This window comes from Gorilla gorilla, chromosome 1 (genome assembly GCF_029281585.2).
Source record: "Gorilla gorilla gorilla isolate KB3781 chromosome 1, NHGRI_mGorGor1-v2.1_pri, whole genome shotgun sequence".
NCBI classification, from domain to species: Eukaryota; Metazoa; Chordata; class Mammalia; order Primates; family Hominidae; genus Gorilla; species Gorilla gorilla.
In genome coordinates this window covers 91,951,322-91,979,291 of record NC_073224.2, presented here as the reverse complement: position 1 = coordinate 91,979,291, position 27,970 = coordinate 91,951,322, and the positions used below count along the sequence as shown (strand labels likewise).

Sequence of the window (27,970 nt, the reverse complement as noted above, 5' to 3'; positions counted from 1 at the left end):
GTAAGGCTGTCACTGAACATAAGTGGACATGACCAGTCTGGCAGAGTCAAACAGAGTGCTGCTGGAAAGCAGGCAGCACCGAAAGAGAAAAGCAAATTTGGCTTCTAAGATGACCATATGTCTATTACCCCAGAAAGCATGAGCCCCTGCAAAGTTCTCTGCTGAAGTGGGGAGAGTTGGAGCCTCCTCTCTGTTCTGCAAAGGACTTGCAGGGTGCTTAGCATGCTGGAAATACGGATGGCTTGCTAGGGGCTGTCCCATACAACCAGAGTGGGGCTCAATGAAGTGCCATCAACAAGGTGCCTACGAAGGGCCATGCTAATGTCTGGCCAGTGAAACAGGGGAACTTCCAGAGCAGATATCACATGGGTTGGAGAGATGTTGCTTTACACAGTGAGCAGGAAAGCCAGACACCTCTTCAGAGAAATACAGTAAGAACCACAGTAAATAAGGCCCAGCCTCAGGGAGGCAGACATTTAAAGGAAAATTAAGACGGCTCCTCATCTATCTCTCTGTCACCAGTTGATGCATTTAGCCAGCGTCTTGTGGTGCTAAATGCTTTTTGATGATGATGGTTCATGATGACCACTGTATCTCCCCACAGGGGTGGGCGCCTCCAATGTGAGAGTTCTTAGTGGGGGGCTCCATCTCCAGTGCACAGAAAGAAGGAATGGTCCAGAGACCCCCTGCTCCCCCCAAATTCCCAATTTTACCAGCATGTAAAAGCAAGTGGAGGCAACAACCACCACAAAAAAGCCCGTCTGAAAATCAGAGCCTAATCGCTCCCATCTGCTCCAGTGCTGCTTCCTCTTGCTGCCTGCCAGGATGTTTGCCGCAGATGCTAAGTAACACATTATTTTCGATAAGTTGCAATCATTTACTTGAAATCTACTTCTCCTTTAAAATGTCCCCCTGGAAACTTGAATCGGCAGTCGAGAAGCCTTGTTCAGGATGGAATTTGAATGCTTGCACTCAAGTTCAAGAAAAGTTAAACCCATTTGACCTCCAGGTGTTGATGAATTGTAAATTTCAGCCCCTTAGACTCTGTTGAGAAGAGAGGAAGAGGCACCAGGGAAGACGTCCGGGAGAACAGAGCCATTCCTTAGGCCTCATTTCCCCAAGGGAAGGCACAGTGCTGAGATGAGAGACAGAAAATGATGGCTCCATGGAATCGTCCCCAAAGCAGAAATGTCACACATCCCCGAAGACATTAAGTCAGTAGCTTTCTTGGTCCCCATGAGATGTTATCTCTTTTATCCAGAGACTGGTCTAGTGAAGATTAAAGGCATAATTTGCAATCTGGAGCTCATAATCTCAGTCACCCTTACCCCATTCCACTGTCACAGCTAGGATTTCTTATTTACTGCCTCTTGTCCAGGACACCGTTAGTATCACCATTAGTATCATGTCCTGCCATCCGCTCTTCCCTGTCAGTTAAAGGCTTAGTGCGTTCAGGGGCTACTTGGAAAGTTCTGAGAAGCAGCAAATGCCTCCTGCTTTTCATGCAGCCTGTTTGCCTGTGTGTTCCGTGGCTCCTTGTGTCTAAGGACAGCACGAGTGACTCATTAGCAGCACGGCATGTGCTTGGGGTGGTTTTTGTAATGAGTGGTGATGGATCATCCACATACTCTCCCTGAAGGACCCTGACTGACCTTGTATGCATTTGTGAGATGACTGTCTGGGGTCACAGGTATTGTTTGTGGTCATGGAAAAAGAAAAGCTAATTGGCATGTGTTTTGAAATGGACCTGGGGCGCCCATAAATAGACCCAGTGTCCTTCAGCTGGAGAATTCTGCTTCCACTAAAGTGAACAGAGGTGATTTCTCCTCTAAGTAGGGTGCATTGGGATCTCTCTTCCAATCCTCCGTATCTGACAAATTGAGCAGGCTGGTTAGAGTAAAAACCTGATTTTATTAGTATAGTGTAAGGAAACATCCCACTACAAGATATAGATCAATATATGCAGAAAGGCAAATTACAGGTACTCAGCCTAAAGTAATTTGTTAGAACTTGGTCTCACAGGTTTACAGTTTAGTCCACCTTAGAATTCTCTTGGTCAAGATAGAATCTTCTGTTCTACTCCCTCATCACAGAGGCTCTTGGCTGGTTTCCATATACAGCCACCCCTCACCACCTACCACTGTATTCTCAGTCTAAACTCCTCAAGGGCACCCGATACCCTCACTAGGTGATGTCTTTCCCTGTTCCCTCATCCCGGACTTCCTGGGCCTTCTTTTGCCTCTGCTGATAGCCCTGGTAGTACCCAAGAGAGGCCCCTCTAATGACCAAGGTCTCTTTGATCTGCTGTAAAACCTCCTCTTTTTGCCAGAAGTTCCCCACAGTGACTACTCAGGTTTTTCTGTGACTTGCCTCTGGTTATTAAATCTGCCTTTTTCTAATTTTCTCTGTAATACTCTACATGAAATCACTCTGCAATACTCTACATGAAATCACTCTGCCTTCTAGATTTTTATCTTATTTTTAGAAATAGTTTGTATTAGCTTAGATTGGTTAAGCTGTCTAAAGCAAACAAAACAAAAACCTCTGAAAAACCCCAAAATAACATGGCTTAAACAAAATACAAGTTTATTTTTTCCCTTCTTTCTTATAGCCCAAAGATGACTGGTGGGCTGGTCTCCAGGGTGTGAGAACTCCCATCTGGCTTCTTTCCCTAGAGTGGCTTCCAGTGCCCAGCCCTCATGGGCCGGGGGATGGGGGAGCTGCAGAAGGGATGGAGTGATTTAGAGTACTGTACCTTGTTGCCCTACTCTAGGCTACTGGTAACCCTGGCTGGAATTTGCTGTTTGGCATCAGTGACATCATTCCTTTGTCTGTCCTTGGTCTGCACACCTCTGTCTATGGATGTCACCTGGCAGAGGTTTGCATTTCAATCTTATTGGGAAGGAATCCTGGTCTAGCAGGGAGAAGGTGTATCATATTATCAGTGGTAGGTCTCGTCTCCTGTGATCTGTAGAACTGGAAGTAATCATGGATCGCGTTAAGACTAAAAGATCGACGAATTCTGTAAGGACTGCTCAAGGTCAATAGCTCATTGTATTAGGAACCCTGCCTTTGAATTATTCAGCAATTTTCAAAAACTGGGAAATATTCATGTGGGAGCAAAATGTTCTTTATTTCAAACTTAGTTCTGATGAAATTGTTTGGAAAGTTAGAGAAAAACTAGTTCTGTTCCTATTCAGTTTGTAGATATGGGCCAGAAAATGCCATTTGCCACTAGGAGCTGGAAGCTAATTTGTAGCCTCAAGACAGTAGTGACAACGGCAGCAGGGTAAGACAACATGGAGGTGTGCACAGCCCGGGCAAGTCGTTGTAATATTTCACCCATGGGATTTCTCTACATCCTGGCGGAGAAGGGTGATTGTGAGTCACAGATCCCACCCAGAATCAAAACTTAAACATTCTTCCTCAAACCTTTGAGTACAAATAGCGTCTTTACCCTCTTCTTGTTATAATTTATTTATTTTTTAATGGAAATTTGAAAGCAGCCATTAAAAATGACTTCCAGGCCAGCTTGTCTGACACAAGGTGAGATTACTTCAGAACTAAGTGGTTCCCAGAAGGGTCTTCCAGCCTCAGAAAGACCGAGGCTTCCAGTGTGAGCTCTGCCAGGCCAGGAGGATGGTGTCGCCTCTGGCTCAGGGGAGACTAAGGTTGAAGACTGTGGCATCTCCTCTGAGTGAAGACTTAAGAAGCTGCAGGATCCTTAATGTACTTGGGCAAATAGCAAGAAAGGACTATAAAGAGGAGAAAAGATGAGAGAAAGAAGACCTTTTGAAATGTATTCTATTGGCTGAGGATCTATGGATTCCTTAGCCTTTGATGGTATCAGTGTGAGCTTGCCTGGAAGCATAGGTCAGTAAGGTGGGGGTGGGGGGTGTCTGTGTGCGTGCGTGTGCATGCATGTATGTGTGTATGTATATTCTTGGCTTATCCTGGTTTCTTCCGTGTTGTTGATTCCTAACGCGCAGAAAAACCAAACTCTTAACTCTAAATCTATCCTGCTTTTTTATTCTTCCCAAAGGGATCTTTATCAGTGAGATTGATTCAGATTTAACCAAAAATCTAAAATCTATCAGTCACCAAGCACTACTGTGTGCTTTTGTAAAAATAACCTTATTTAATCTTAGTAAGAATTAAGGCATAGGTGAAGTCATATAGTAGGAGTCTTGGGCCTGGCTTTGAACCTAGACACCCAAGGCCTGTTTTAGTGTACGTTTTTTTTGTGTGCCATGCTGTGGCACTAACAGAAGAAAGCTCGTGCCCATACTTATACTTTTCTAGGTATTAAAATTTGGTAGGACAAGGAAATCTATCATGTATTAGCTCTTGCCAGAAAGCAGGCAATGTGCTAGGTGCCTCACTGAGACTCGGAACTGCAGAACGTTCTTATCTTAAGGCTAAAGAGTATTGAGAAACTTCTGTTTTCTCTGTGGTTGCTTCCTTTAGGAAATAACCATTGTAGAGAGAAGCTTTCATCTCCACGGAATGCACAGCAAGTTGCCAACCAATGGCTCCACATTTTTCATGCTTTTTATGTGTAACTAAGAAGGAAACTGTTCCTTGTATCATGGGTTACCACAGGCAATCCAGGTCTCACACACCGTTCCCTGGCCCTGGTCCTGGTCCTGGCCTTCTGTCTTTCCGATGGCTTTCCCCCTTTCCTCATACCTCTGGGTATGTCAGTCTAAGGCCAAAGCTTGTGTAAGTCATGCCCTCCTACCAACTTCTGTAGCTCCTGTTTAGGCAAAGGGGTTTCCCGAGCAGCAGTCCAGACTTGAGCTATTAAGGACCAAAGCCCCTCACCCAGGCAGCCGGCACCCATCCAGAAAGGCAGGGGCCTATCGCCCAGCACATTAGCTTTCTCCCTGCCAGCTGGCCCAGGGAGGCGCAGTGTGCCAAGTGGGGAACGTGTGAATGGGATCCATGCCCATGCATCCCCTGAGAAGTAGAAAATGCACGTGACCAGAACCGCCAAAACCTAACCCAGGGAAAAAGATGACAAGAAAAACTTGGTGTGTTTCTCTAAAGACAACCACAAAACATAAACAAACAAACAAAAACCTAAAACTGTCTCAAGAGTGTCATATAATTTTGTTTTCATCCCTTGCCCTAAAACCTCACACAAAGTTTTACACATTGTGGCTGTTGGCTAAATGTGAAAAACGAGTGAATCTAAGAGCTCCTCACAGGACCACGTTTATTTGGAAAGTCAGCACGGTGCCTGGCACCATAGTAAATACTCAATAAATATTCCTGGGATGAAACATTTGAGGACCGCAAATTCTTGCCTTTGTTTGACTAAATCCTTCAAATCCCTGAACTTGGTTACATTTTGGCCTACCTGCTTGGCAAACCAAGAAAAACAGTTGGAATGGCTTAAAAACAATAATATCTTACCTTCAATACAAATCCCCCACTTTAAGAAACCCTGGACCTAGATTAAGTCCCACCTCGGTGTCTCTGAGATTCTAGAGGGCTGAGAGACAACCCCGGGGGAACAAGGGTGGCTTTCAACATTTGGAGATTTCTTAAACTACAGCTTCTCATCTGAAGAGGCCGCTCCAGGCCTACTGCAGCATCCAGGGTCTCCACTTGGGGCTGGAAGGTGTCAACTCAGGTGGTAACTGCTTTCCCTGTATAATCAGAAGCGCTGACTGACACCTATCAGTAATGCTGACTTGTAAAATTTAGAAAACAGAATCATCAGTCATTTCTATTTGCCTGATGAATAACTCTTTAAAAATCACCATTAAAAAAGATATTTCACATCAAACAGATTGAGAATAAGGAGTGAAGAACACGAGGACCTGCTGCCCTGAGTTTCAAGACACTAACAGAAGATTTGGGTCCCACCTTGGTTGAGAAGAATCAAATTAGAGCATAGTTATTTTTCAACTTGAGGAGGTTCCAGGCTGTGGATATATTGTGCTTATAGGAAGTAAACAAAATCAGAGGAAGAAGTGTATGTGCATCAGTTGGATGCACACAAATCTTCAGATTTTCAGTTGTTATCCACCCACCCTGGCAATCTCATGTACCCACAAGCCTCAAAGCAGTTGGTGTCCTGTGTCCGAGGGACTGGAGGAGCATAAACCATGGGCTTCTTGAAGTCGGAGCCCATATCTGGGTCATCCAAGGTCCCAGGATCCAGCTCATTCCTGTCACCTTGGAGGTACTTGAGCAGTAATTTGTTTGATTGAACTGAGCGTTCCTCAGAGGGCCTGTTTGTGGAGACGACCTCTATGTGGCCCCTTGGCTGCCAGGCCCTGTCAGCCCTCACAGAGTGCTTCTTCCCCAGGTACCAGTCAGGAACCAGGCCTTTCCCAGCACCCAGAGCCTTTGTCACCAGTAATGTTGGCTTCCTGGGGACATACCAGGCTGGGTCCAGGAAGCTCTGGCTTAATGCCAGTGTAGTTTTGCTTGTTTAGAATTGTCAGATTTGATAAGGCAGATTTGACAGTTTTTTGAAGTGGATATGGAAGAGGTGGCAGAGAGAACAGCCTTCTACCCAACAGCATGCTGGCTCTGGTACAACTTGTAACTGGAATGCAGGGGGAAAGAGAGCACATACAGGGAATTGGCTGCCTGGCTGAGAACAGGAAGCTGAGGCAGAGATCCTTGGATCTCACCAGCCCGTATCTTCCTTCCCTCCTTGATTCTTTATTATATTGCTTTTAAGAAATATTGGAACAGACATTTAGTGTCAGAGGCCCTGTGAGGTTGTGCGGGGAACCGCCTTTCGGGAGTTCACAGTCTTGCTGGCAAGATGGTAGGTGTGCCCTGGCATGTCCTGAGACATGCTGTGGTCTAGGCAGTACGTGCCCTGGTGCCTCAGAGGCTTAGAGATCATTTTCGGCTCTTCTCATCAGGGCAGATTTCATGAAGGATTTTGAGCTGAGATTTAAAATGAAATAGGACTGTAGTAAGTGGATTTCTGTGGCTGAGAAAGAAGAGGGCATTCTATCACCCAATACAGTGGCTCTAACCATGATGGTGGAAAGAGGTAATGGGAAAGGACCAGATTTAGAGAAATTAAAAGAAATTAGGAAATCAATAGAAAAAACTTCCTTCCTTCTGTTACTATCTGATTGTTTTCTTCTTGGCCAGAGTATCGGTGTGCCTTGGGCATCAGAAGAGAGTGTGTATGTGTGTGTGTGTGTGTGTGTGTGTGTGTGCACGTGCATGCGCACACACACACGCACAGAATAGATATCACATCCATGTAGCTGCCTGTTGTGAAAAGAATTCAGAACTCCAATATTGTAGAGGACTGAAGTGTCTGAGAGTTAAAGATCTAGAGTTCAGTGTCAGCTGTGTTTCATTTGCTTTGATTTTGGGGAAATGTGCTTTGCCTTTATAATCTTCAATTATCTGCTATATAAGTTTGGAACATTACTTCATGTTTTGTAAGGTGATGTAATTCAGTGCATGCCAGTACTTTATGAACAAATAAAAGGTATAACTCTGATGCTGTCAGGAAGCAAGCACTTTGCTCTTTTCCTAAAACTGCATAGCTGACTTGGGAATGAGGCTGGGAGAGCTGGTCTCTCTTTTCTAACTCTTCTGGTAGGATGTGGTAAAGACTTAGCTCCTGGGCAATAGAACACTCTGCATGGAGATTTGTGCCTACAAATCAAACAAAGAGATCAGCCAGAGAGAGCCTGCCTTTTTGCACACACCGTCGGAAGGCTACCTTGTGCCTTTCCCCAAACCACCTGCCTCTGCTTTCTGTCTTGTTCTTTATCTGTTTCTCTCTCTCAGCTCAGCTTTGGGCCCCTGGACTGTTGTCCAAATCTGAAGACCACCCTCCCTGTAGATCTGCCCTCCTCCCCTCCCAACCTGCCCCCACCTGTGGAAGTTTGAATCTGAGCAGAGGCATTCCCCCAGCATGAACCTGGACACTTGAGACTGTCCGCCCGCCTGGAGAACCAGTCCTTGGTGAAGAAAGAGTGCCCTCTAGTGGGCATTGGCTGGAGCTGCTCCGGACCCACGTCACTCAGCCAAGGACAAAACAACCCGCCACACGGCCCTCCCGCCAAGGATGATCTTGACTATGCCTTTGGGTTTGGTTTGTTTTTCTCCTTGTGTGAAGAAAAAGAAAGAAAGAACAGCAGGAGACAAGTGGTGAGAGCAGCTCCCACAATGCTGTGACAGTCCCTTTATCTTAGGACTTTTACCGAAGAATTAACCCCAGGGCAAGCGATGGCAGCAAGGTACATGTGACATCAGAAGCTTTTTAAAGGGCTTGTGACAATTCCTGTATAAATCACCTACCTGTCTCAACTGGTCTCTTCCATAATTGGGTGGATTTGTGGGAAGGAAACTCTTTCTGTAAGAATTATTACCAAATGGGTTAAATATCTTCATGGACGCAACCCCTCTGCAGATTGCATATCCACTGCAATCAATGACATTTTTTGGGTAGTGGATGCGTCCGGGCCTGCCTGGCCATTAAAACCCTATATGCGTGAGGACAAACAAGGGATTTGGCCCTTTAAAACCTATTTCAGAAAAAAGCTGCTGGGGTGGGGAGGGAAGAGATGAGGGGGAGGGAGAGAGCGCAGGGCACCCATCAGGGAAGCAGGAACCTGATCATATGTGATGGTTGCTGGATTAGGTAACAGCTCCGCTGGTTGAAATTGGATCTTGGAGGATGAGTGTTAACATCTCTGGTGTCCTGGCGAAAGGTTCATTTGAGTCTTGCATGGTGCTGCAGAGATAAAAAGGAGCTTTTAAATAATCATTTTGTCTCCTACTCACCAGAGTACTGGCTTCCAGCAATAAATAGGTAGCATCAGTTCTGCTTAGACATATCACCCTTTTCATTTATTTATTTAATGTTGGTGGTTTTTTTTTTTAACTGCCGAGCTGAACAGTTTGTGTATCAGTGAATCCCAACACCCATTCTTAATAGTGGTGTATTTGGATTCTCCTTGCGCTGGCTACAAATATGAGCATGCAAGGTTGTTTATTGGTCCATCCCTCCCCTCCAAGCATTACAGACACAGCCCAAATCCACCAGAACTGAATTTTCTATGCAAAACAGTGCAAGATGGTTTTCTTTTAAGGTTTTCCCTTGTTCATATTGTTCCTTAAAAAAATTTTGTTTGGGTTTTTGCACAATCATTTTCTATTTTCATAATTTGAGTATAATTTAAAGGGTGTAATTTGGAAATGACTGTTGTTGGTTTTTCTCCGCCCCCCCCCCCCCTTTTCTTTTCATTCTTTTGTTTTCTTCAGATCTCTGATTGGGGACCTATTTATGTGTCTTGAACTCTAAGTGTAAATGCAAGCAATATTCATGCCGTGGTGCATTGTATCTATCTTATCAATTTCTAATTGGCCACATTTAGAAACTAAGTCTATTAACTCATAGTGAATTCAGATTTCTTTTTAGGGAGTATTTATTTGCAGGATTCATAAAATGATGTGAAAGCTAAGCGAAATGCTAACACTTTCTTGCCCCACCCAACCCACCACCGCTGCGCCCAATTAAATGTATCCTTCATACCTGAAAGAAAAGAGGCAGTATGCTTTATGCTTTAAGTTTTGCAACCCTCCTGAAACTTCCATGGTGGGTAGGGGCTTGCAGTTTATCCTTTCAGTGTTCTTTGCCAGCCTTGACAATTTCCTTTCTTATTTTATTTAAAACCAGTTAGATTCGAAGGCCAAGAAATATATTAATAAGGAGGTGTGTAGAGTTTGTGTGGAATTGTTTGTGCTTCCCATTGACTATTTTAAAAAGATGGTGTTTTAAAAAGATGGAGCAGAGGCATGAGACTGAGAGGGGTTGGAAAGAGGAAATATTCTCAGAGGTTAATATTAGGTATATGGGAAATATTCATAGTGATGTGTGCGTGATCACCTGTGTAGCTCCTGGAGGAGCGAGGACCAGAACTGTCTCTCTGCCTTGCCTCTCCCTTCTTTCATACCTCACTGAGTTTGGCTGGAGGAATAAGCTGATGGAATGAATGAGGCCGCTTGGGGTACCCATGCGATTGGAGGAGGTAGGATACTTGATGTCAGCTCAAGTAGGCAGTGCTTAACACTAGCCCTGGCAAGGCAAGTCCTGACCATTAATAGGACATCATTCTTTTTTGCTTTGCTGTTGTTGTTGAGACCAGAGGTTGTCCTAAAATCTCTCAGTGTTGGGCCGCATGCAGGACCAGTTGGGTGTGGAGTAGCCAGGTGGACCCACTTGAAGGCATTAACACCCAACTGAAGGGTTACCAGCCTCAGCTTCGTGGGGAATGTTCCTGCCAGCCGTGGGGGCTTACGGACTCTTCTGAAGGACGTATATTGGACATGAGATTCAGTGAGCGAATGAGAGAGTAGAATTTTGCCCCAGCACAATGTTTTGAATAATCGAGCTAAAGTGAAACAACTATATTTATTAATGGCTCAGAGGCGGTTCTTTTTTTTTGTAATTTGTAAATGACCCATAAATTTCTTTGTGGATAAGACTATTAAAATTTATCATATAAAGAGAAACAACCACATAGAGGTGAAGGAGGGGCTGCTGGGCGCTGCTGCCAGATGTTTGGATGCCCCGAGATTCTTTTCAGTGCCTTTAGGGCCTGGTGTTCGGGGAATGGTTACAGCAGCCATCTACTTTCTTAAGGAAACCTTTGTTAGTGGCAATTTGTTCTTCAGAGTGCTTCGGAGATTTAAGTAAATAAATTTAAGAAACAATAACGTGACTAAATCCTTATTATGCAAAGATCAGCCAAAGGAGCAGTTTCCCATTCAGTCTCCTGAGCCTACAAAGGAAGGATTTTATTGAAAAAAAAAAGTCCACAAAATAAACCTCAATGACCTCCTAACCTTTTGCCGTCACTACTATAGCAATTTTGTTTTTGTGTAGCAGAATATTACACATTCAGGTTTGAAGAGAGAAGATCATGACCTGGTAGTGTTGTGGTTTGCGTCTAGGGTGCAGGCTTCCTTCTTTTCTCCTTCCCAGCTACCTGCTCTCCCTCCTCCCTCCCTTCCTTCCTCTCATCCTTTTTTACTTCATCACGGAGCCCAAGCTCCTGCCCTGCACCTTTTGTCCTCTTTGCTCTTTATGGCCACCACTGATCCACATGGCTCGCCATTCCATTTGATGGTCTCGTGTTTTGTGAGAGCCATACTGTAGTTTTCCTTTTGGCCTAGGAATTGGGATTTCCTTCTGAACAACGTTCAGGGTTGGTTCTTTTGCTGCCTGTTGGCAGCCAGGAGCATGTGGGCACAGCCAGCAGTTATGCTGGTATTATATGTGATGACGCTCAAACATCTAGACGTACCCTCATTGAGCTCATCTTCACCTTCCCTGTTACAACCCGAAGCCCTGCTTTGCCAGGGCTGGGAGACACCTGGAACTGGCACCGTCCCCTTGGGGCTCACCAGATGCACCCTGCCATGAAACAGCTCTTGACTGTGCTCTGGTGTGCGGATATCCACCAGGGACTTAGACCCTGCCACCTCCATCCCCAAAATGTCAACCAACACCGGACCCGTCTCCTCTGCCTTTAATCACTTCCCTCTTTCCCACCCTACCCACACATTCTTTTCAATTTCTTAAAAATTGAAAACACTTTTTATGTTCCCTCTTAACAAAGACTTGGCTGCTGACAACTGAACTGGATTTAGATGAGTGATTTATTTTATGGGAGGTTGTCTGAAGGGGTAGTAAAAAAAAGACTGTCTCGCTCTTCTGCTGATTTACGAAATCACTGGATCTCCTTCAGTCCAAATCACCACCAAGGGTCCTGGTGTTTTCCTAAAAAGCAGCCATCTCGTTGATCTGAGACGCCATCCTACCAGAGCACTGGCTTCCCTGAACCCCTGGAGACAGCTTGTTAAAAGGACTTCACCCTTGTTTCCAACAGGACAGAGTCCTTATCACTCGGAACAGATAGATCTCAATTTTTGGAGCTAAACGACCCTGCTCAAGGGCCAATTTGTCTTCTTGCTACGTTAGACCTCACTCTCTGCTAGTCCACAGGAAAGGTCTTAAGATTTCATTCCAAATGTACTGGATTTGTGTACTTTAGGTGATTTTGGAAATGAAAAATTTAGACTGATCAAGCATTGCAAAGAAAGGCAACGAGTGCACAACCACAAACTTACGGAAATTTAAAATGAGAAATAAAGAGGGAAATGCTTTTCCTTAAATTGAAATTAGGTAGTATGGGGATGAAAGTAAAAAATATATTTTGTTATAATTACATTTTTCTAGTTGAAATTTTTTATTGTGGTAAAATATATATAAGATAGAATTTACCTTTTTTGGGGGGTGGGGGTGTGGAGTCTTGCTCTGTTGTCCAGGCTGGAGTGCAATGAGTGGCGTGATCTCAGCTCACTGCAACCTCCGCCTCCTGGGTTCAAGGGATTCCCCTGCCTCAGCCTCCCGAGTAGCTGGGACTACAGGCACGTACCACCACGCCTGGCTAATTTTTTGTATTTTAGTAGAGACGGGGTTTCACCATGTTTGCCAGGATGGTCTCGATCTCCTGACCTCGTGATCCACCCCCCACTCAGCCTCCCAAAGTGCCGAATTTACCATTTTAAACTATTTTTAAGTGTACAGTTGAGTATTATTTTGCAGCCATCTCAAAAACTCAGCTTCCCAAAGTGAAATTCTGCGCTCATTAAACAATAGCTCCCCACTCCTCCCCCCAACTCATGGTACCCATTATTCTACTTTCTGCCTCTTATAAATTCGATTATTCGAGATTCCACATACAAGTGGAGTGTAATTTTGGAACAAAGCAAGTCCCTCCTTCATTTTCTCACCCTCTCAGTTTCTCTCTTTTTCCAGCCTTTCTTCTATTCCTCAAATGGCATCTTGCAAGTAACTTGGCAGCTTATGTAGCCAAAGAACACAAATGTGTTGTGTTTTTTATTTTCTTTCTTGGGTTACTATTAACGCTCCCTTCCCTTTGTCTTTTTCTGCAGTTTTGAGTATCCGAGGAGCCCAGGAGGAGGAACCCACAGACCCGCAACTGATGCGGCTGGACAACATGCTGTTAGCGGAAGGCGTGGCGGGGCCTGAGAAGGGCGGAGGGTCGGCGGCAGCGGCGGCGGCGGCGGCGGCTTCTGGAGGGGCAGGTTCAGACAACTCAGTGGAGCATTCAGATTACAGAGCCAAACTCTCACAGATCAGACAAATCTACCATACGGAGCTGGAGAAATACGAGCAGGTAACCAGAACCACCTGGGGCTCGGCACCCAGGCCCTTTAGGAAAGGGTGGAGGAAGCACAACCCCGGGGCTTGCAGAGAGGAGCGGCTCACCTTTCCCAGGTGCTGGCGTCCTTGTGCCCGGCATCCCCTGCCCAGCCACAGAGCCCTGGCCAAACTTGAGTCTGCCAAGTCCTGGTCTCAACTGTTAAAAACCCAGGCGTTCAATGGAGGTAAAGGCATTAAAAAATGTGTGACGCTGTAAATGATGATTTCAAGGAAACATAAATCGTGCATAGAAGGAACACTCCATACCTGGACTCCAGAACGTGTGCCTGTGATGTGCAGGCCTGGCTCTCATCTGGGCGCTATAGGTGATCAGCAGAGTCACCAGCTAACCTGCAAGAAGGTGGGAGGTTTTCTCTGGCCCTTGTTTTTCCTTATTTATCAGGAGGCCTATACTTTTTCTGGGTGCTCATAGTATCCTGTGGGAAAGGATTTAAAACTTGGCCCTAGAGTCCCTCACTTTACCCAGACTCAGTTCAATTGAGAGTCAAACGTATTCCCTCTTTTACATAATATATGGTATGGAATATGATACAAATCATCCTCTGTAAAAAGGGTAGGAGGTTCAGGAGACCCCTGGAGCCAGACAAACTGGGATTCTAATCCGGGCACTCCACAGATGGTTTGTGGGACTCAGTGTTCTGCATACTCAATTCTGAAAGCTGATGTATGGCACAGATCTGTGGATTTGGAGTCACGGATGTGAAGGACCATAAAATTTATATAAAGGAAAGGGCAAGAAAGGCTGTTAACTACAAAGCAGTACATGTAGGGTCTCCCGATTGTAACAGAGCCCCTGTCTAATAGAGAACCCCCATCCCATCCTCCCCACAACACATACACACATCGTATAGCAATGCTAGTTCCTCTGGTTAGTGTAAGCATGCTACTTTATGAGGAGTCCTTTAACAGCAGCCTTTCATTTAGATAACAGATAAGTTTGTTGTTACCTCTTGGGATGCAACATTATATTGAAGTTCTCCATTACCTTACTCTCATTGAATCATTAGCTTTTCTTTCCTTTTCTTTTTTTTCGTTTCTTTTCTTTCCTTTGCTTTCCTTACCTTTCTTTTCTTTTTTTTTTCCTTTCCTTTCTTTTTTTTTTTTTTGAGATGGGGTCTCACTCTGTCACCCAGGCTAGAGTGCAGCGGCATGATCTCTGCTCACTGCAACCTCCGTGTCCCGGGTTCAAGCAATTCTCCTGCCTCAGCCTCCTGAGTAGCTGGGATTACACGCAGGTGCCAGCATACCCAGCTAATCTTTGTAGTTTTAGTAGAGACAGGGTTTCACTATGTTGGCCAGGCTGGTCTTGAACTCCTCACCTCAGGTGATCCACCTGCTTCGGCCTTCTAAAGTGCTGGGATTATAGGCGTGAGCCACCACACCTGGCCCCTTTCTTTTTAAAAGCCAAAAAAGAAGACAGAGAAAAAGTGGAAGGTAGAAGACCTTGTGCAGTCTACTTGTAACTATGTAGGTGGAAGGCAAATGCAAACTTAATAGAAAATTTAAATTTTAAAATAGAAATAGGCATTTTAAAAATTTAAAGTGAATAAATTTTCATTACTGCACTCCTATCTACCTTTGGAATGGATTTCTACAAAATCCTCTCTTTTATGAGGGCAAAAAAATTGCTGTGAAGCCAAGAATAGTGAAATTTGACCATCAGACAAGGTGTAGGGAGGGTGAAGGGGAGGAAAATAAAAGCAAGCTGTGGTAAGAAGCTGTGAGTCATCCTCCTTTGCCTTCTTGGGAAAGAACAAATGTTCTCGCCACAGAGTTGGCTCATATAGACATTTCCCCAGATCCCAGGCAATGCTGAGCTCAGAGAGCTGGCTGAACTGTGACAGTTTCCCCAACCATGACCATCATTTAGAATTTGCAGTCTGCTCTAACCTAAAAGTGTAATTATGGAAGGCAAATGGGGACAGACCTCTCGCTGACCTCTTGGATTCTTATTACCCAATCTTCTTCCTAATTCACCTTCACCAATAACCCTGTCCTCTGGCATAGCAAGCTGTCCTCCAGATTTGTCCTCCAGGTTAACTCGTGCCAAAGAACAGGACACAAGACAAGCCCAGAGTGCGACTTCCTTCACTAAACCATAACTGCAATGGATGTTAGGTTGGGAGGTGTTGAAAACTGTCTTTAATCTGAGCTCAGGTTGCCAGTAACATGGAACTGCTTCCTTGATTTAAACCTTCTTATCACTTTTCCATCCTCATCCAAAATGAGTAAAAATCATGACAGCCATAGTACATTTCAATAGCATGTCACCAATTACAAAACACTGCGGCTGACATAATGGCACTTGCTTCTCAAGGCAATTTTGAGATTGGGTACCCAGGACAGGTATTGTCATCCTCTCCATTTTGATGCAGGTGAGGAAATGGAGATGAAAGAGGTTAAGATGTGGTGGAGGTCACACATTTAATGAGGGAGAGAATTTGCCCTAGAATCCAGGATTTGACCCTTACCCCAAGGGCTCTTATTAGAACAATGCCTGACTCCACTTTGTAAGAAGAGAATGTGCATGTCTTTCGACAATGGGGTAAGCAAGTTGTCCTCTGTGTTACTTCCTTGGACTAGATTACTGGCACCTAAGAGAGGGTTGTGATAAAAATATTCTCTTCAGAAACTTCTTGTGGCTACCTACCTATTCTAAATAATAAAGATATTGGAAATTGAGAACTAAAAAGCTCCATCAGTACAGAAGCAAATTATGTTCAGTGTAGAAGTTGTACTACTCATCTGTATTTATTATTTTTAAAAGTACTAAAATATCATCTGTTTGTTTATATGGGCATTTTCTAGTTAAGAAGTGAATACTGCTTAATACATTTTGGATGCTTAATAATTTATTAATATGAGTTGTGTTAATTATAGTAAATAGCAGATTGTAGGGAAATTATGCTGTTAACCTTCTAGCTAGTGTGTCTGAGAGATATCTTCTTCATTTTTCCTGTAACAGTTCCTTATGGGGATTTTTTAAAAATAGAAAACCTTGGTCAAGTGAAAATGTCAGTATTTTAGTAGTACCTACTTGAAATTACCAAATTGGTTACTTAATAATTTATTAATTTTGTTGTTTTATTTTTGGCATGGTGATGGCAGATAACTATACAATAATTAGCTATCGTAGCTCACCCTCACCCTTATCCCTCCAAAAACAAAAAAAAAAAAACTACCTGAATCAGCCATTGTTTCACCCTGAGGTTATTAAATAAAGAAGTCTTCTGAAGACATTTTTTTTTTTTTTGAGATGGAGTCTTGCTCTGTTGCCCAGGCTGGAGTGCAGTGGCACGATCTCGGGTCACTGCAACCTCTGCCTCTGGTGATTCTCCTGCCTCAACCACCCAAGCAGCTGGGATTACAGGCACGTGCCACCACGCCCGGCTAATTTTTTGTATTTTTAGTAGAGATGAGGTTTCACCATGTTAGCCAGGATGCTCTCGAGCTCCTGACCTCGTGTTCACCCGCCTCAGACTCCCAAAGTGCTAGGATTACAGGCGTGAGCCACCGTGCCTGGCGCTATAAGGTATTTAAGAGCTGGCATATTATAATAGATAAAACCATGATGTCAGAAACCTGAATTTTATTCCAAGCTCTACTTTAAGAAAAAAAAAATATCTTGTGGCTTTGTAGGATTTTTTAGCTTTTGTAAATAATGCTGTTGGGGAATCGACAGGACTAAATCTCTAATGTTGAACTGGACTGGGTTAATTCAGTTCATAGCTAAGAGAGCCCTAAGATCCCAGTTACTTTTGTTGATGAGATTGGCAGCCAAATCCAATCTCATCCTTGGATCTCAATCCAATCCATCTTTTTGAAGGAGTCAAGGAAGAAGATAGGTCTTATAGTTCAGGATGTAAACTTAAACCTTATACAAGACTTTTGAAAGGCTTCCCTTTCAGCGTCTGCTTCCAGAAACAACGTTGCCCTGTAACCTGGGAGGTCTATTAGAAATCCCTCTGCCCTATGGAGGCAGCCTGAGCTCCCAGAAAGTAACTATTGTTTTTTATGACAGCCTACAGTAGAGTCTCCTCTGTTGAGAAACATTCAGCATGTGAGGGTTTTATTTAATTAACAATTGTAACCCCAAGTATTCACATTACTGTCACATTGTGAGTGCCTGTCCTATCGGAAGTAGCCCAGCTTCTTCAGATACAAGGCTTGAGGGAAGTGAGGAGGAGGTATGGGTAGCTCCTTCCTTCCCAGGTACTGGAAAAATCTGGATCATTATGCTCTGTCCATCTAAAATGCCCTTGGAACTTTGCTCTCTGTTGTGTGTTCCTCAGCAGCTGTTTAGCAGCTGCTTTGCTCCACCTCAGCAGTGGGTGAAACGACCCCACTGTCTGTTTACTGAAGAGCAGAAAGGGCCCCGGGATAGAGTGCCCTGAATAAACATCAGATATTGTGAATATTTTTATTCACCATAATGAAGCACATTATTATTAGCTGAGCACTGTGGCTTCCCAGCTGAGAGCTGGTGCACTTGACAATACTCCCTCACATCCAGCCCCTCCTCTCTTTGAGCCCAGACGAGGTGGGGAGGCTGCAGCCCGGCGGGAGGTTGTTTCTCTAGAAAGGTGGCTAGGATGCTTGCTATGTGCCTAGCCCTCCACTCTCCATCCTGTGGTCTCCAAATTTCAGCTAACTTGCTGCCAGGTTTTATTTCCTTCTCTTGGTTGTACAGTTCCAGGTGCTGGGGTTGGCTAGGGAATGAGCTTACTATATAGATCTCGTGTTTATTTAGCACTTTTCCATGGAGAGTGGAGAGTAACATGCTATAAGGACCCGATCTTCTATGGATTTGTCTTCTGTATAGGCCCACAGAGTAAAAAGGAGGTATTTATTACCACCTTTACTTTTACCAAGAGGGAAATTGAACTCTGGAGAAGTTTACCCAGTTATCGATATATCCAAATATGCTGGGATTTCTAAGTTATCTATATTTTGAAGAGATAATTGTGACATGTACTTGTAGGGCCAGGCACACATATAGTAACTCATTTAATCCTTACTACACCTTATCAGGTGGGTATTGCCATCTCGGTTTCACAAATTAGAAAAACGAGGCACAGATACGTTAAGTAACTTTGAAGATCCCACAGCCAAGTGAGTTCCAGAGGCAGGAGCTGAACCCAGGCTGTGCTCTCACTCAGCCTCTCTGCTGTGTTCATGTGAGGGATTTGCTCAGTCTGCAGGTCATAGCACAAGAGCATTGGTGCCATTAGCCTTGCTGAAGGGTCAGGAATGATTAAAGCCACTTTTGGGTGAGTTAAATGAAGTGCTGAGTAGTGAAAGGATGTGCCCAAATATTCATGGAGGCGGGGTCAAAAACCCAGGCCTCCCATTCACCAGTGTAGACACAGCCCAGTGGATGCACCTGCCTATGTACCTTTGGCCAACCAACCTCAAAGGATTTCTTAGATAAATAATCAGTAAATGTCTACTATTGTTATTGTTATTGCATTGTCGACACATATGACAACGGCAATGCAATGTTATCAATAACGAGCGTGTTTCTGCTGTTAATAAGTTAGAGGAATTGAGTCTTTAGTTCTTTAACTCTCAAAGCATCATCTTGCCTTTTTTGTTGTGAATCTAATATAGTTTTACAGTATTGCTTTGAGTGAATCTGTGAGTAGATGTTTTGTTGAATGCTCAGCTAAGGAAACCAGATTATGGATGCTAAGTCATAGTAACTAAAAGAGAGGGCAGGAGTTTTCAGAGGAGTAAGTTCAGACTCTAGGAAAGGACAGAGGCCCTGGCCTAAAATAGGAAGGGCTCAGGCCCTACCTCTGCCTCTTCATGTTTGCTATGTGCCTGTGGAAATGTCCCTTCAGCTCTCTGGGCCACAGTTTTTCTTCCTGTTAAATAAGGAGATGGGGAAATATGATTTTCAACTCCACCTCCAGAGCTGATGATATGCTAGTTTATAACCTGAGAATTTTTATTTCTGCAGGGATAGTTCCTGAATCCTCTCAATCATGTTTTGATGCTGTTTCTGTAAGACCCCTGGGGACAGATTCCCTTTGTGTTATAGACATAGTGGATCTTCAGAAGGCCAGAACAGGAGAGGAAGTTCTTATAATAAAACTTGAAACAGAAATAGGTGGATGAGAAATCTCCCAGAAGAGTTATCAAAGCTTTTAATTCCATAATTCCATTTAAACTGTTTTGGCTATTTATGCATTCTAAAGTTGAGTATTTGGAAGCACTCCTATATCAGAAATAATGAGCAAGGCAGAAAGCACATGATACATTTGACCCCAAACTCTCTTTGGCTGTTAACTTTGGGAAAAAGGGTGATGTAGTGTGTTTTATACTAGAAGTCATATTCTTACATTTTACTGTGGTAAAATCATGGAAAAAAAGATTAAGATAAAATGATTAAGAAACTTTTTTTCTCTTAAAAAAATCCAACATTATCAGCCAGGCGCAGTGGCTCACGCCTGTAATCACAGCACTTTGGGAGGCCGAGGCGGGAGGATCACGAGGTCAGGAGATCGAGACCATCCTGGCTAACACAGTGAAATCCCGTCTCTACTAAAAATAGAAAAAAATTAGCTGGGCGTGGTGGCGGGTGCCTGTAGTCCCAGCTACTCCGGAGGCTGAGGCAGGAGAATGGCGTGAACCCGGGAGGCGGGGCTTGCAGTGAGCCAATATCCTGCCACTGCACTCCAGCCTGGGCGACAGAGCGAGACTCCGTCTCAAAAAAAAAAAAAAAAAAAAAAAAATTCAACATTATCATCAAAACTGAGCCACAGGGGCTGAAAGGGACGTCTACCACAAACTATCCTAGTTTTCTTTATTTGCACAAGTCTCTAGAAAAGCCCACATGGCCTAATGTCATAGACTTGATGCGTGTTGAGGCTTGGACCCTCAGTGACGGTGTTGATTGTCCTGCCATTCCAGGCCTGCAACGAGTTCACCACCCACGTGATGAATCTCCTGCGAGAGCAAAGCCGGACCAGGCCCATCTCCCCAAAGGAGATTGAGCGGATGGTCAGCATCATCCACCGCAAGTTCAGCTCCATCCAGATGCAGCTCAAGCAGAGCACGTGCGAGGCGGTGATGATCCTGCGTTCCCGATTTCTGGATGCGCGGTGAGTCTCCCATGGAGCTGTCCTGCCCTCTCTGGGAGTCCCTGATCTGGGGCTGGAGTCCACAGCCGGTGCCCCCTACAGGCTCTAGTTTCACCTCATCAACGCTGAACCAAGTGATACCCTGAGGATGGTTCTGCGAGACTAGATGGGCCATCGGTTTCACACAGTACCAGGAAAATACATGGTTGGAGGGGATGATCTTTATCACTACTGTTATGCACTCTCGGTAGCAGCAAGGAGGACTTAGGTACAGTGAGATTTTTTTCTTTTCATAGCACTAGGTACCTCTTTTACAGTTGGCGTCTTGTAACTATGGGCCTGCAGCTGTCTTACTAGCATTCTATCATGACAGGCTCTCTTCAATAAAGTTTATTCCATTTGCTTGGAAATTGGGATCTTTTCCACACTGTAGATGGACAGAGAGTGCACTCAATTCAACAAATATTCCTAAGTAAATTGCTGTCTCTGGGCTAATTTTAGGAGTGCAGAGATGAATAAGACGTGGCACTTTGGACACAGAGGGACAAGGAGGTGGTCTAACATGGGCCAACTTGGTTTGGTGGTTTCCATCTGGCATTGCTGCTCATGTCCTTACTTGTGAGTTCAGAGCATTCAGTTGAAGAAACCATGGATAGAAAGGACCTTTAAAAGAAGACAAGAACTGAGAACACAGAACAAGTGGTCATCTCTTGTTTCACCTACTCTCTAGACCAGTAGATTTACGTGAATCCCTTTGATTCCTTTTGCTTCTGTTATCCAGCCTGTAAGATAGTAATAGTCGTCATATCTTTCATCTACTCTAGAAGAATATTTTGATAATTCATCTAGCAAATACATTTTGATTATGGGTATGCTTTGTGATCTAGAGTTTGTCTTAAATTCGTCATCTGTGAATTCAGATACCATTCATATTTAAATTCTTGATAATAATCCCAATCTGTTATTTTTATCATTGGAACATTAGATATGTCGGGGTCAGTGTACCATTTCACAATCTATAATTTTGCCTCTTTTCAATCAGATAAAACAATTTATTACTTCTCTTGAATTTTTTCACCCCTGAGATCATGTTTTATTCAGCTCTCCTACCTGCATTTTTTCTCTGTGTTCACAATTACGGTCTTTACAGTCCTTGGACCTCTTTAAAACGCCCTGGCATCTTTTTTCCTCACTCCCTTTTAGTCAATGTGTTTTGGGTTGCATGGAATATAACATGAGAATGCCAGCTAGCAAAATGTAACTCTGGGCCAGTAGAATTCCACAGAATAAGTCAAGAGAAAGTAAAAACGAAGGTCGTTTTCCCCAGCTGGGTATAGTAATGGAGTGGAAATAGGCAAAATCACCCTAAAGCAGGATCCTCTATGCCTCTCCCTCACCCGTGGCCTGCTGTCTGCCAGGCTTCTTTAATGCAGCCCGTTCTGCGTAGTGCAAAGTGCAAGTGACTGGTGGCCTCTGTTTGGGTCCGTCCTCTGTGCCACTTGCCACCCTGCATGTATTGCTTACATCTCCATGGTAACTCCCCTAGTTAAAATGCTGGAGTTGGTATTTATGTTGGCAGATATTGAAAAAAAAAAAAAATTGGCTCCAGACTGGGTTCTTTCTTTTCAAGAAAGTAAGCAGAGAGAAGGGAGGGGCAGAATTACTGTCTCATTGGATATCTTCTCTCAGTAATTCCAGTGTGCCCAGCTGAAGGTCAGACTCTAACAGACACAAAGCTAGGAGGGTTTTGTACGCAAGTTTCTTTCGCTTCCACCAGCCTTTGCCTAGAGTGTTCCAGTTGGCACCAGACGGACAATCACTTTAAGACAGGGTCTTTTTCTTGCTTTGGTTACAACATTTGAATCATTGCTTCTGAGCCAAGATTCAAAACGAAAACAACTAACCTACTGTCGTCATTACTATCATTTCATTTTGGGGGTATATTTATTACCAGTGAAAGAACATGACCCCAAATTCCAGCCTAAGGCTGAGCAAATGGCCTTCTCAGTTCAAAAACAAATGTCTGCCAGACATCCTGATTGGGGAATTCACATCAATGCCTCCAGCGTCACTAACTATAATTGGGAGAGAGAGCTAAGCAAACTTAGTAAGAAAGACACACTCACTGCAGATATTCACATGCTCCTCTAAACCATGCATCTGATGGGCAGGGCCTCACCAAAAAAGATTTCATGGAAGACAAATAAAATACAAAGAGGACTTGATTTAGTAATAGGATTAGTCTTTGTAATCTAATAGGTGTGTAGAATTGAGTGTTACTACTTTGTTGTGGAACACTCATTGTATTAGCTTTCTATTGCTGCATAGCAGATTACCACAAATTAAGCAGCTTAAAACAACACAAGTTTATTATCGCACAGTTTCTGTTGGTCAGGGGCCTGGGCATGGCTTAGCTGGATCCTCTGCCCTAATCACAGCGAATCTGTAATCAAGCTTATAAGCTGAGGCTGTGATCTCGTCTGAGGCTCAGGGTCTCCTTCCAAGCTCGTTCTGGTTGTTGGCAGAATTCATTTCCTTCTAATTGTAGGACTGAGGGCCTCAGTTCCTAGAGGCTCCCTTTCTCAATAGGCAGTTCACAATTTGGCTGCCTGCTTTCTTCCTGAGGGCCAGCAGGAGAAACCTTCCATTTTAAGGCTTTAATCGAATCTTCCCTTTCGTTTACTCAAAGTCAGCTGATGAGGAACCTAATCATATTTACTATGCCATCCACTCACAGGGAAGGTGTGTACACCAGGGTCTAGAGTTTTGGAATTCTGTCCACCGCACCCCTCAACTCACCTTTCGGCCCTTTATGCCACTCAAGTCATTTCCTGTCTCTCTTCCTTAGATTGACTTAACTGTACCACGGAAGTTTAACTTAAAAATTCCACGCATTCATTCATTCATTCATTCATTCAACATTTATCATATCATGCTATATACCAAGCATTGTGCCATACAACTTGGTAAGTTTATTATCAGGACTATAAATACCATTTTTTTTTTAGTTAAAAGAGGGAGAGAACTTATAAGCTCTCTAAATGATTTTCAAGCATTAATCTTAACTGTTTTTCTATAACATTTTACTGGAAATAACAGTCACATAAACAGATAATTAAAAGTACGTCTGTATACTTCACTGCAATAGAGGGGATTACATAAAGTATATTGCCAAAGAGAGGATGACAAGAAAGAGGAAAGGACATCCAAGAAGGTCTAGTCTGGTCACACTGGCACTCTACTTAGATTTACTGGTTTATCTAACTGAGCTCTTACTATCTGCCCGATGTTATAGTAGCCACTGGAACATCAAAGATGAAAAAAGTGCATATAAAGGTGGGTCCTACCTTCAAAGAGCTCATAATCTCATAGGACAAATACTGTTACAACTACACATAACACCACATGTTACACATTCCGTTCATTCATCTACCTACTCCACCTGAAGGAAATGATCCAGAGAGAGGGCGGAAAATACTGAGTTTCAGAGGAGCAGGATGTTCGCCAAATAGAAGGAATAATAGCAAAATAAAACAACAGAATTCTACTTCAGCAAGCATTCCTTGAGTGCTTACTATATGCGTGAGACACAAGGGTTTCAAATATGAGTGAGATCTGTCCTCTGCCTTTGAGGAATTTGCTGTTTAGTTGGGGAGACGTATGTAAATCTGTGGCGGATGTTGTGGGAGAGAAATATGCAGGGTGGTGTGAAAAGCCACAGGAGCATGAAAGCCACGAGTCTTTGGGGAACGCAGAGGCATATGATGTGGCTAGATGAAATTGTTCAGAGCATGTGTAGGATTGAGGGGAAATGAGGCACTAGGGATAGGAAAGATCCACTGAAAACCCTTAACTGTACCAGTGAAGATTTTGAATTTATCCTATTAAACAGCAGAAACCCTCAGAGCTGTTTAAGGAAGAAGTATGGGAAGTTATCACATAAAATTGCACTGGATTCAAATTCTGGCTACAACCCTGATGACCTATATGATGCTGGATAAGTGGCTTATTTTCCCAAGACTCAGTTTTCTTACCTGTAAAACAGGGATAATCCTGTAAATAGGAATAAATATTAGTATAGTATCTGGCATATAATATTCACATCATAATTCAGCTATCATAATGATTACTGTGTTATATATTATTACTGTTATACGATATATTATTGTACATTGTTATTTATATATACACATTATTGTTAAATTTTATAATGATTAGTGACATGATCATATCTGTGGTTTAGAAAGATTACTCTAGTGATTCTCTTGAAGATGAGCTGAATTGGAGAAAAGACAATGTAAAGAACAATTGTTGAAGCCTGTGCTCCTCAAACTGGCACTGCACAGAATCAATTGAAATACTTTTCACATTTTGTAAAAGTACTCCAAAGAAAATATTCTTATTTTAAGATAAACATTGATATAAAGTGGACTAAAACAAGAGGTTCCAAAGATATTTTATGTTTTCGATGGTGTCCCCAGAGCTACAATCTTTTTCCAGGAGGGCTTCTTAGGAAAGCATTGACCTAGTGTTGCTCTGGTATATAGCTATTTATTTTTAAATTTAAGTTAACTAAATACTAAATTAAAATAAATAAACATTTAAAAATTAGCTCTTTGGTTACACTAGCCACATTGCAGCTGCTCAGTAGCCACACATAGCCAATGACTACTGTATTGGACAGCAGAGGTATAGAACATTTCACTCATCGTAGAAAGTACTCTTGGACAGCACTAGTCACACAGTGATACAACAGGCAGCGGCTCCTCTTCACTCACTTCACAAATAGCAGCGCAATTAGAATGAAACAGAAGAGGTAGATTTGAAAGTGTAGAACTGTCAGGACGTGCTTTGGGGGCAATCATTTGATGAAGGTAAGAAAGCAGGAAGAGTTGAGAAACTCCTAGTTTCTGGCACATGCTGGGTACTCCAATCTTTGAATGAATGAATGAATGAACAAATTAGCAAATATAATGAACCATATCTATAGTAATGTCACCAAATAATAAGACTAACAAGGAAAATGGAGCTGATTTGGGTAAAAAGTGATCTTAGTTTTGGAAACAGTTTGTTTGAAGATGCTTGGAGTCTGCAGTCATAAATGGGCCAATGGCTCTTAGCAGAGGTATTAGGGCAGGAGATAACAAATTTGGTAGTTAGCAGTGTATGTCTGTGATGTCTACACATCTCACTATCATGAGTCTTTTATAAAAAACTTACCCCATGGACCCTGTGATTCAAAAATATTCTGTCCCTAAAACACCATATTTATCCAGTAATATTTTATCAACTTCCAAATTTCTTAAATTCAAAACCTAGATGCCCAACTCACAAAGCTACTGATTGGTTTGAAATCACAAATGTTAACTCAGCAAGGTGATAACACTTCAAGCCAAAGCAAAGAAACCAGGCGTCTCAGTTAGCTCAACCTTATTGTAGAAAGGTGTTATTTTCACTAGGTTTCTTGAAATTTGGAAAAATCCTGATCCTAGGATTTCAAAGGCCCTAGATTAAGACAGCTACTAAAAGAAGTGATAGGCGAGTCCATCAGAGTAGATGAGACCACCTAGGGAAGATTGCACATCACAAGGAGAGAAGAGCTGGGAACAGCTGTCTGCACCATCCACATACCACCAGCTGATTCCAGAGAGGTTTCCTTTGAGCTCAATTGGAAGAGTCCCAAAAAATACACAGTAATGCTAATGCAAACAACTGAATGAAGGAACGGAGGCTCTCCAAATTGGGGAGCCTTCAGGGTCCAGTTCCCCAGGCCTAAAACAACAGTCTTTAGGCGAAGAAGAAAGAGAAGCCAAAGGTTATCTAAAGCCTGGCCTGCAGACCCTGTTAGTCACTTGGCTATCTTCCTCAAATTCCCATCATGCAAGAGCTTTTAACACATGCCCACTTTGCAGTTGGGCTTTTAAACCCAATCTGTACAATTTCTGATGCTGAGTGACCCAGAAACTCAGCATGATTTAGGAGAGTGACTTGGGCTTGGCATAATCTGGACAGATGTGGTTAATACCTGTGGACAGATGGTGTTCATCCGGTAAAATCAGGCACTTTATTGTGTTAATTAATCCAAGTGGGACCCTGAAAATACAATATTAGCTGAATTTCCTGTCTAGCAAGGCCATCAGTGCTTTCTGTTGGCTAAATTGGGAAATCCTATATCCTGGTATAATCAGGGATGTTCTGGAAATCTTTTCCATAAGGAAAAGCTTTTAATAAAAGCAAGAAAGGCAAAAGTGCTAAGTGAGCTAATTTAAAGATGAAGGCCACACAACTTCAAGGAGGGCCAACCAGCCCCTGCATTGAGCCTGCAACTCCCTCAACTATCCACAGGCCTTCATTGTCAGGAAGCAATAAAGTGATTCTCACTTTAAATTAGTTCAATTAGCACTTTTTTTTTAAGGCAGAAAATGCTTTTATTAAAAAAAAGTGATTTTCTCCTTTTTGGCAACCTGTATATGAAAAAGAATTCTGTGGGCTTTTGTTTTACCATTTAGCAGCTGTTCTTGCTTAAGAAGTGCCACTTTTCTCCTTTTGAGGGAGGTCAAGCTGTTGGGGGTTAATTTCAGTCAGTTCTGTGCCCTCTTCCCCAGATGCCTTTTAAAAATGTTACGTGCATTTACATGGGGATAGAATGGAAAGAACATGATAACTTATTTTTAACTTATGGCTGCAGAAGCTCTGCGTAATTGTGAGGAGCCAATTTGTATAGAAGAGAGAGATTGGGTTTTGTAGTGGTCAGACCTGAATTAATACCTTAGCTCTGTTACATACCAGCCAAGTGACCTTTGAGCTCAGTTCTTGATCGGTAAATACGAATAATCATATCTACCTCAGTAGTAGTGAAAAATGAATAACTTGAATTGATTGCCAAGAGGGAGGGGTCAGGCCCAGTGCCTGGAACCTGGTAGGAAGAAAGACCAAGTTGTAGCACCTGCCACGTGTTGGGCGCTGTGCCGAGTGCTGTCTTTGTGTGGTCTCATCTCTTCCCTACTCTCACCCTGTGAAGTCAGTATGACCCTCTTCACTTTCACAGAAGCTGATCAAAATCACCCAGCTGATATTCAATTCACCAAGGATTCAAAACCAAGATGGGGCTGGGCGCAGTGGCTCATGCCTGTAATCCCAGCACTTTGGGAGGCTGAGGCAGGCAGATCATGAGGTCAGGAGTTAGAGACCAGCCTGGCCAATATGATGAAACCCCATCTCTACTAAAAATACAAAAATTAGCTGGGTGTGGTGGCACGTGCCTGTAATCCCAGCTACTCAAGAGGCTGAGGCAGGAGAATCGCTTGAACCCAGGAGGTGGAGGTTCCAGTGAGCCAAGATCACACCACTGCACTCCAGCCTGGGTGACAGAGTGAAACTCCATCTCAAAAAAACAAACCAAGATGGCCCGAATTTTGAAACTTTATACTCCTCACTACTCTGCAAAAATATCTGTGACCACTCTTCTGTTCGGAGCCCAGATGGTACACAATGAAGTATTGAGCAAATGCTTTTAGTGTTGGTTTTAGCATCCAGCCCCTTTTGGTAAATCTGCTCCAATTCACCTTTTGCTCAAAAATTTGTCTTCTCCCAGAAGTAGATTTATTCTCTCCCATTTTATATTTATTTGGTG

The 27,970-nt window shown here is 43.2% G+C and overlaps 1 protein-coding gene across 9 annotated transcripts in view; it reads left to right on the top strand.

The window, feature by feature from the left end:
• PBX1 (PBX homeobox 1) overlaps positions 1–27,970 on the top strand; it is a 292,117-nt gene that overhangs the window by 219,805 nt on the left and 44,342 nt on the right. For 8 of the 9 annotated variants that reach the window (XM_055377436.2, XM_063693276.1, XM_019026054.4 and 5 more), the window contains 2 exons: positions 12,961–13,205; positions 20,168–20,358. In XM_055377436.2, the coding sequence (XP_055233411.1) occupies positions 12,961–13,205; positions 20,168–20,358 (436 nt within the window). Of the gene's footprint in view, positions 1–8,214; positions 8,235–12,960; positions 13,206–20,167; positions 20,359–27,970 lie in introns of those variants that run through there. The other variant, XM_055377447.2, reaches the window with a different exon arrangement.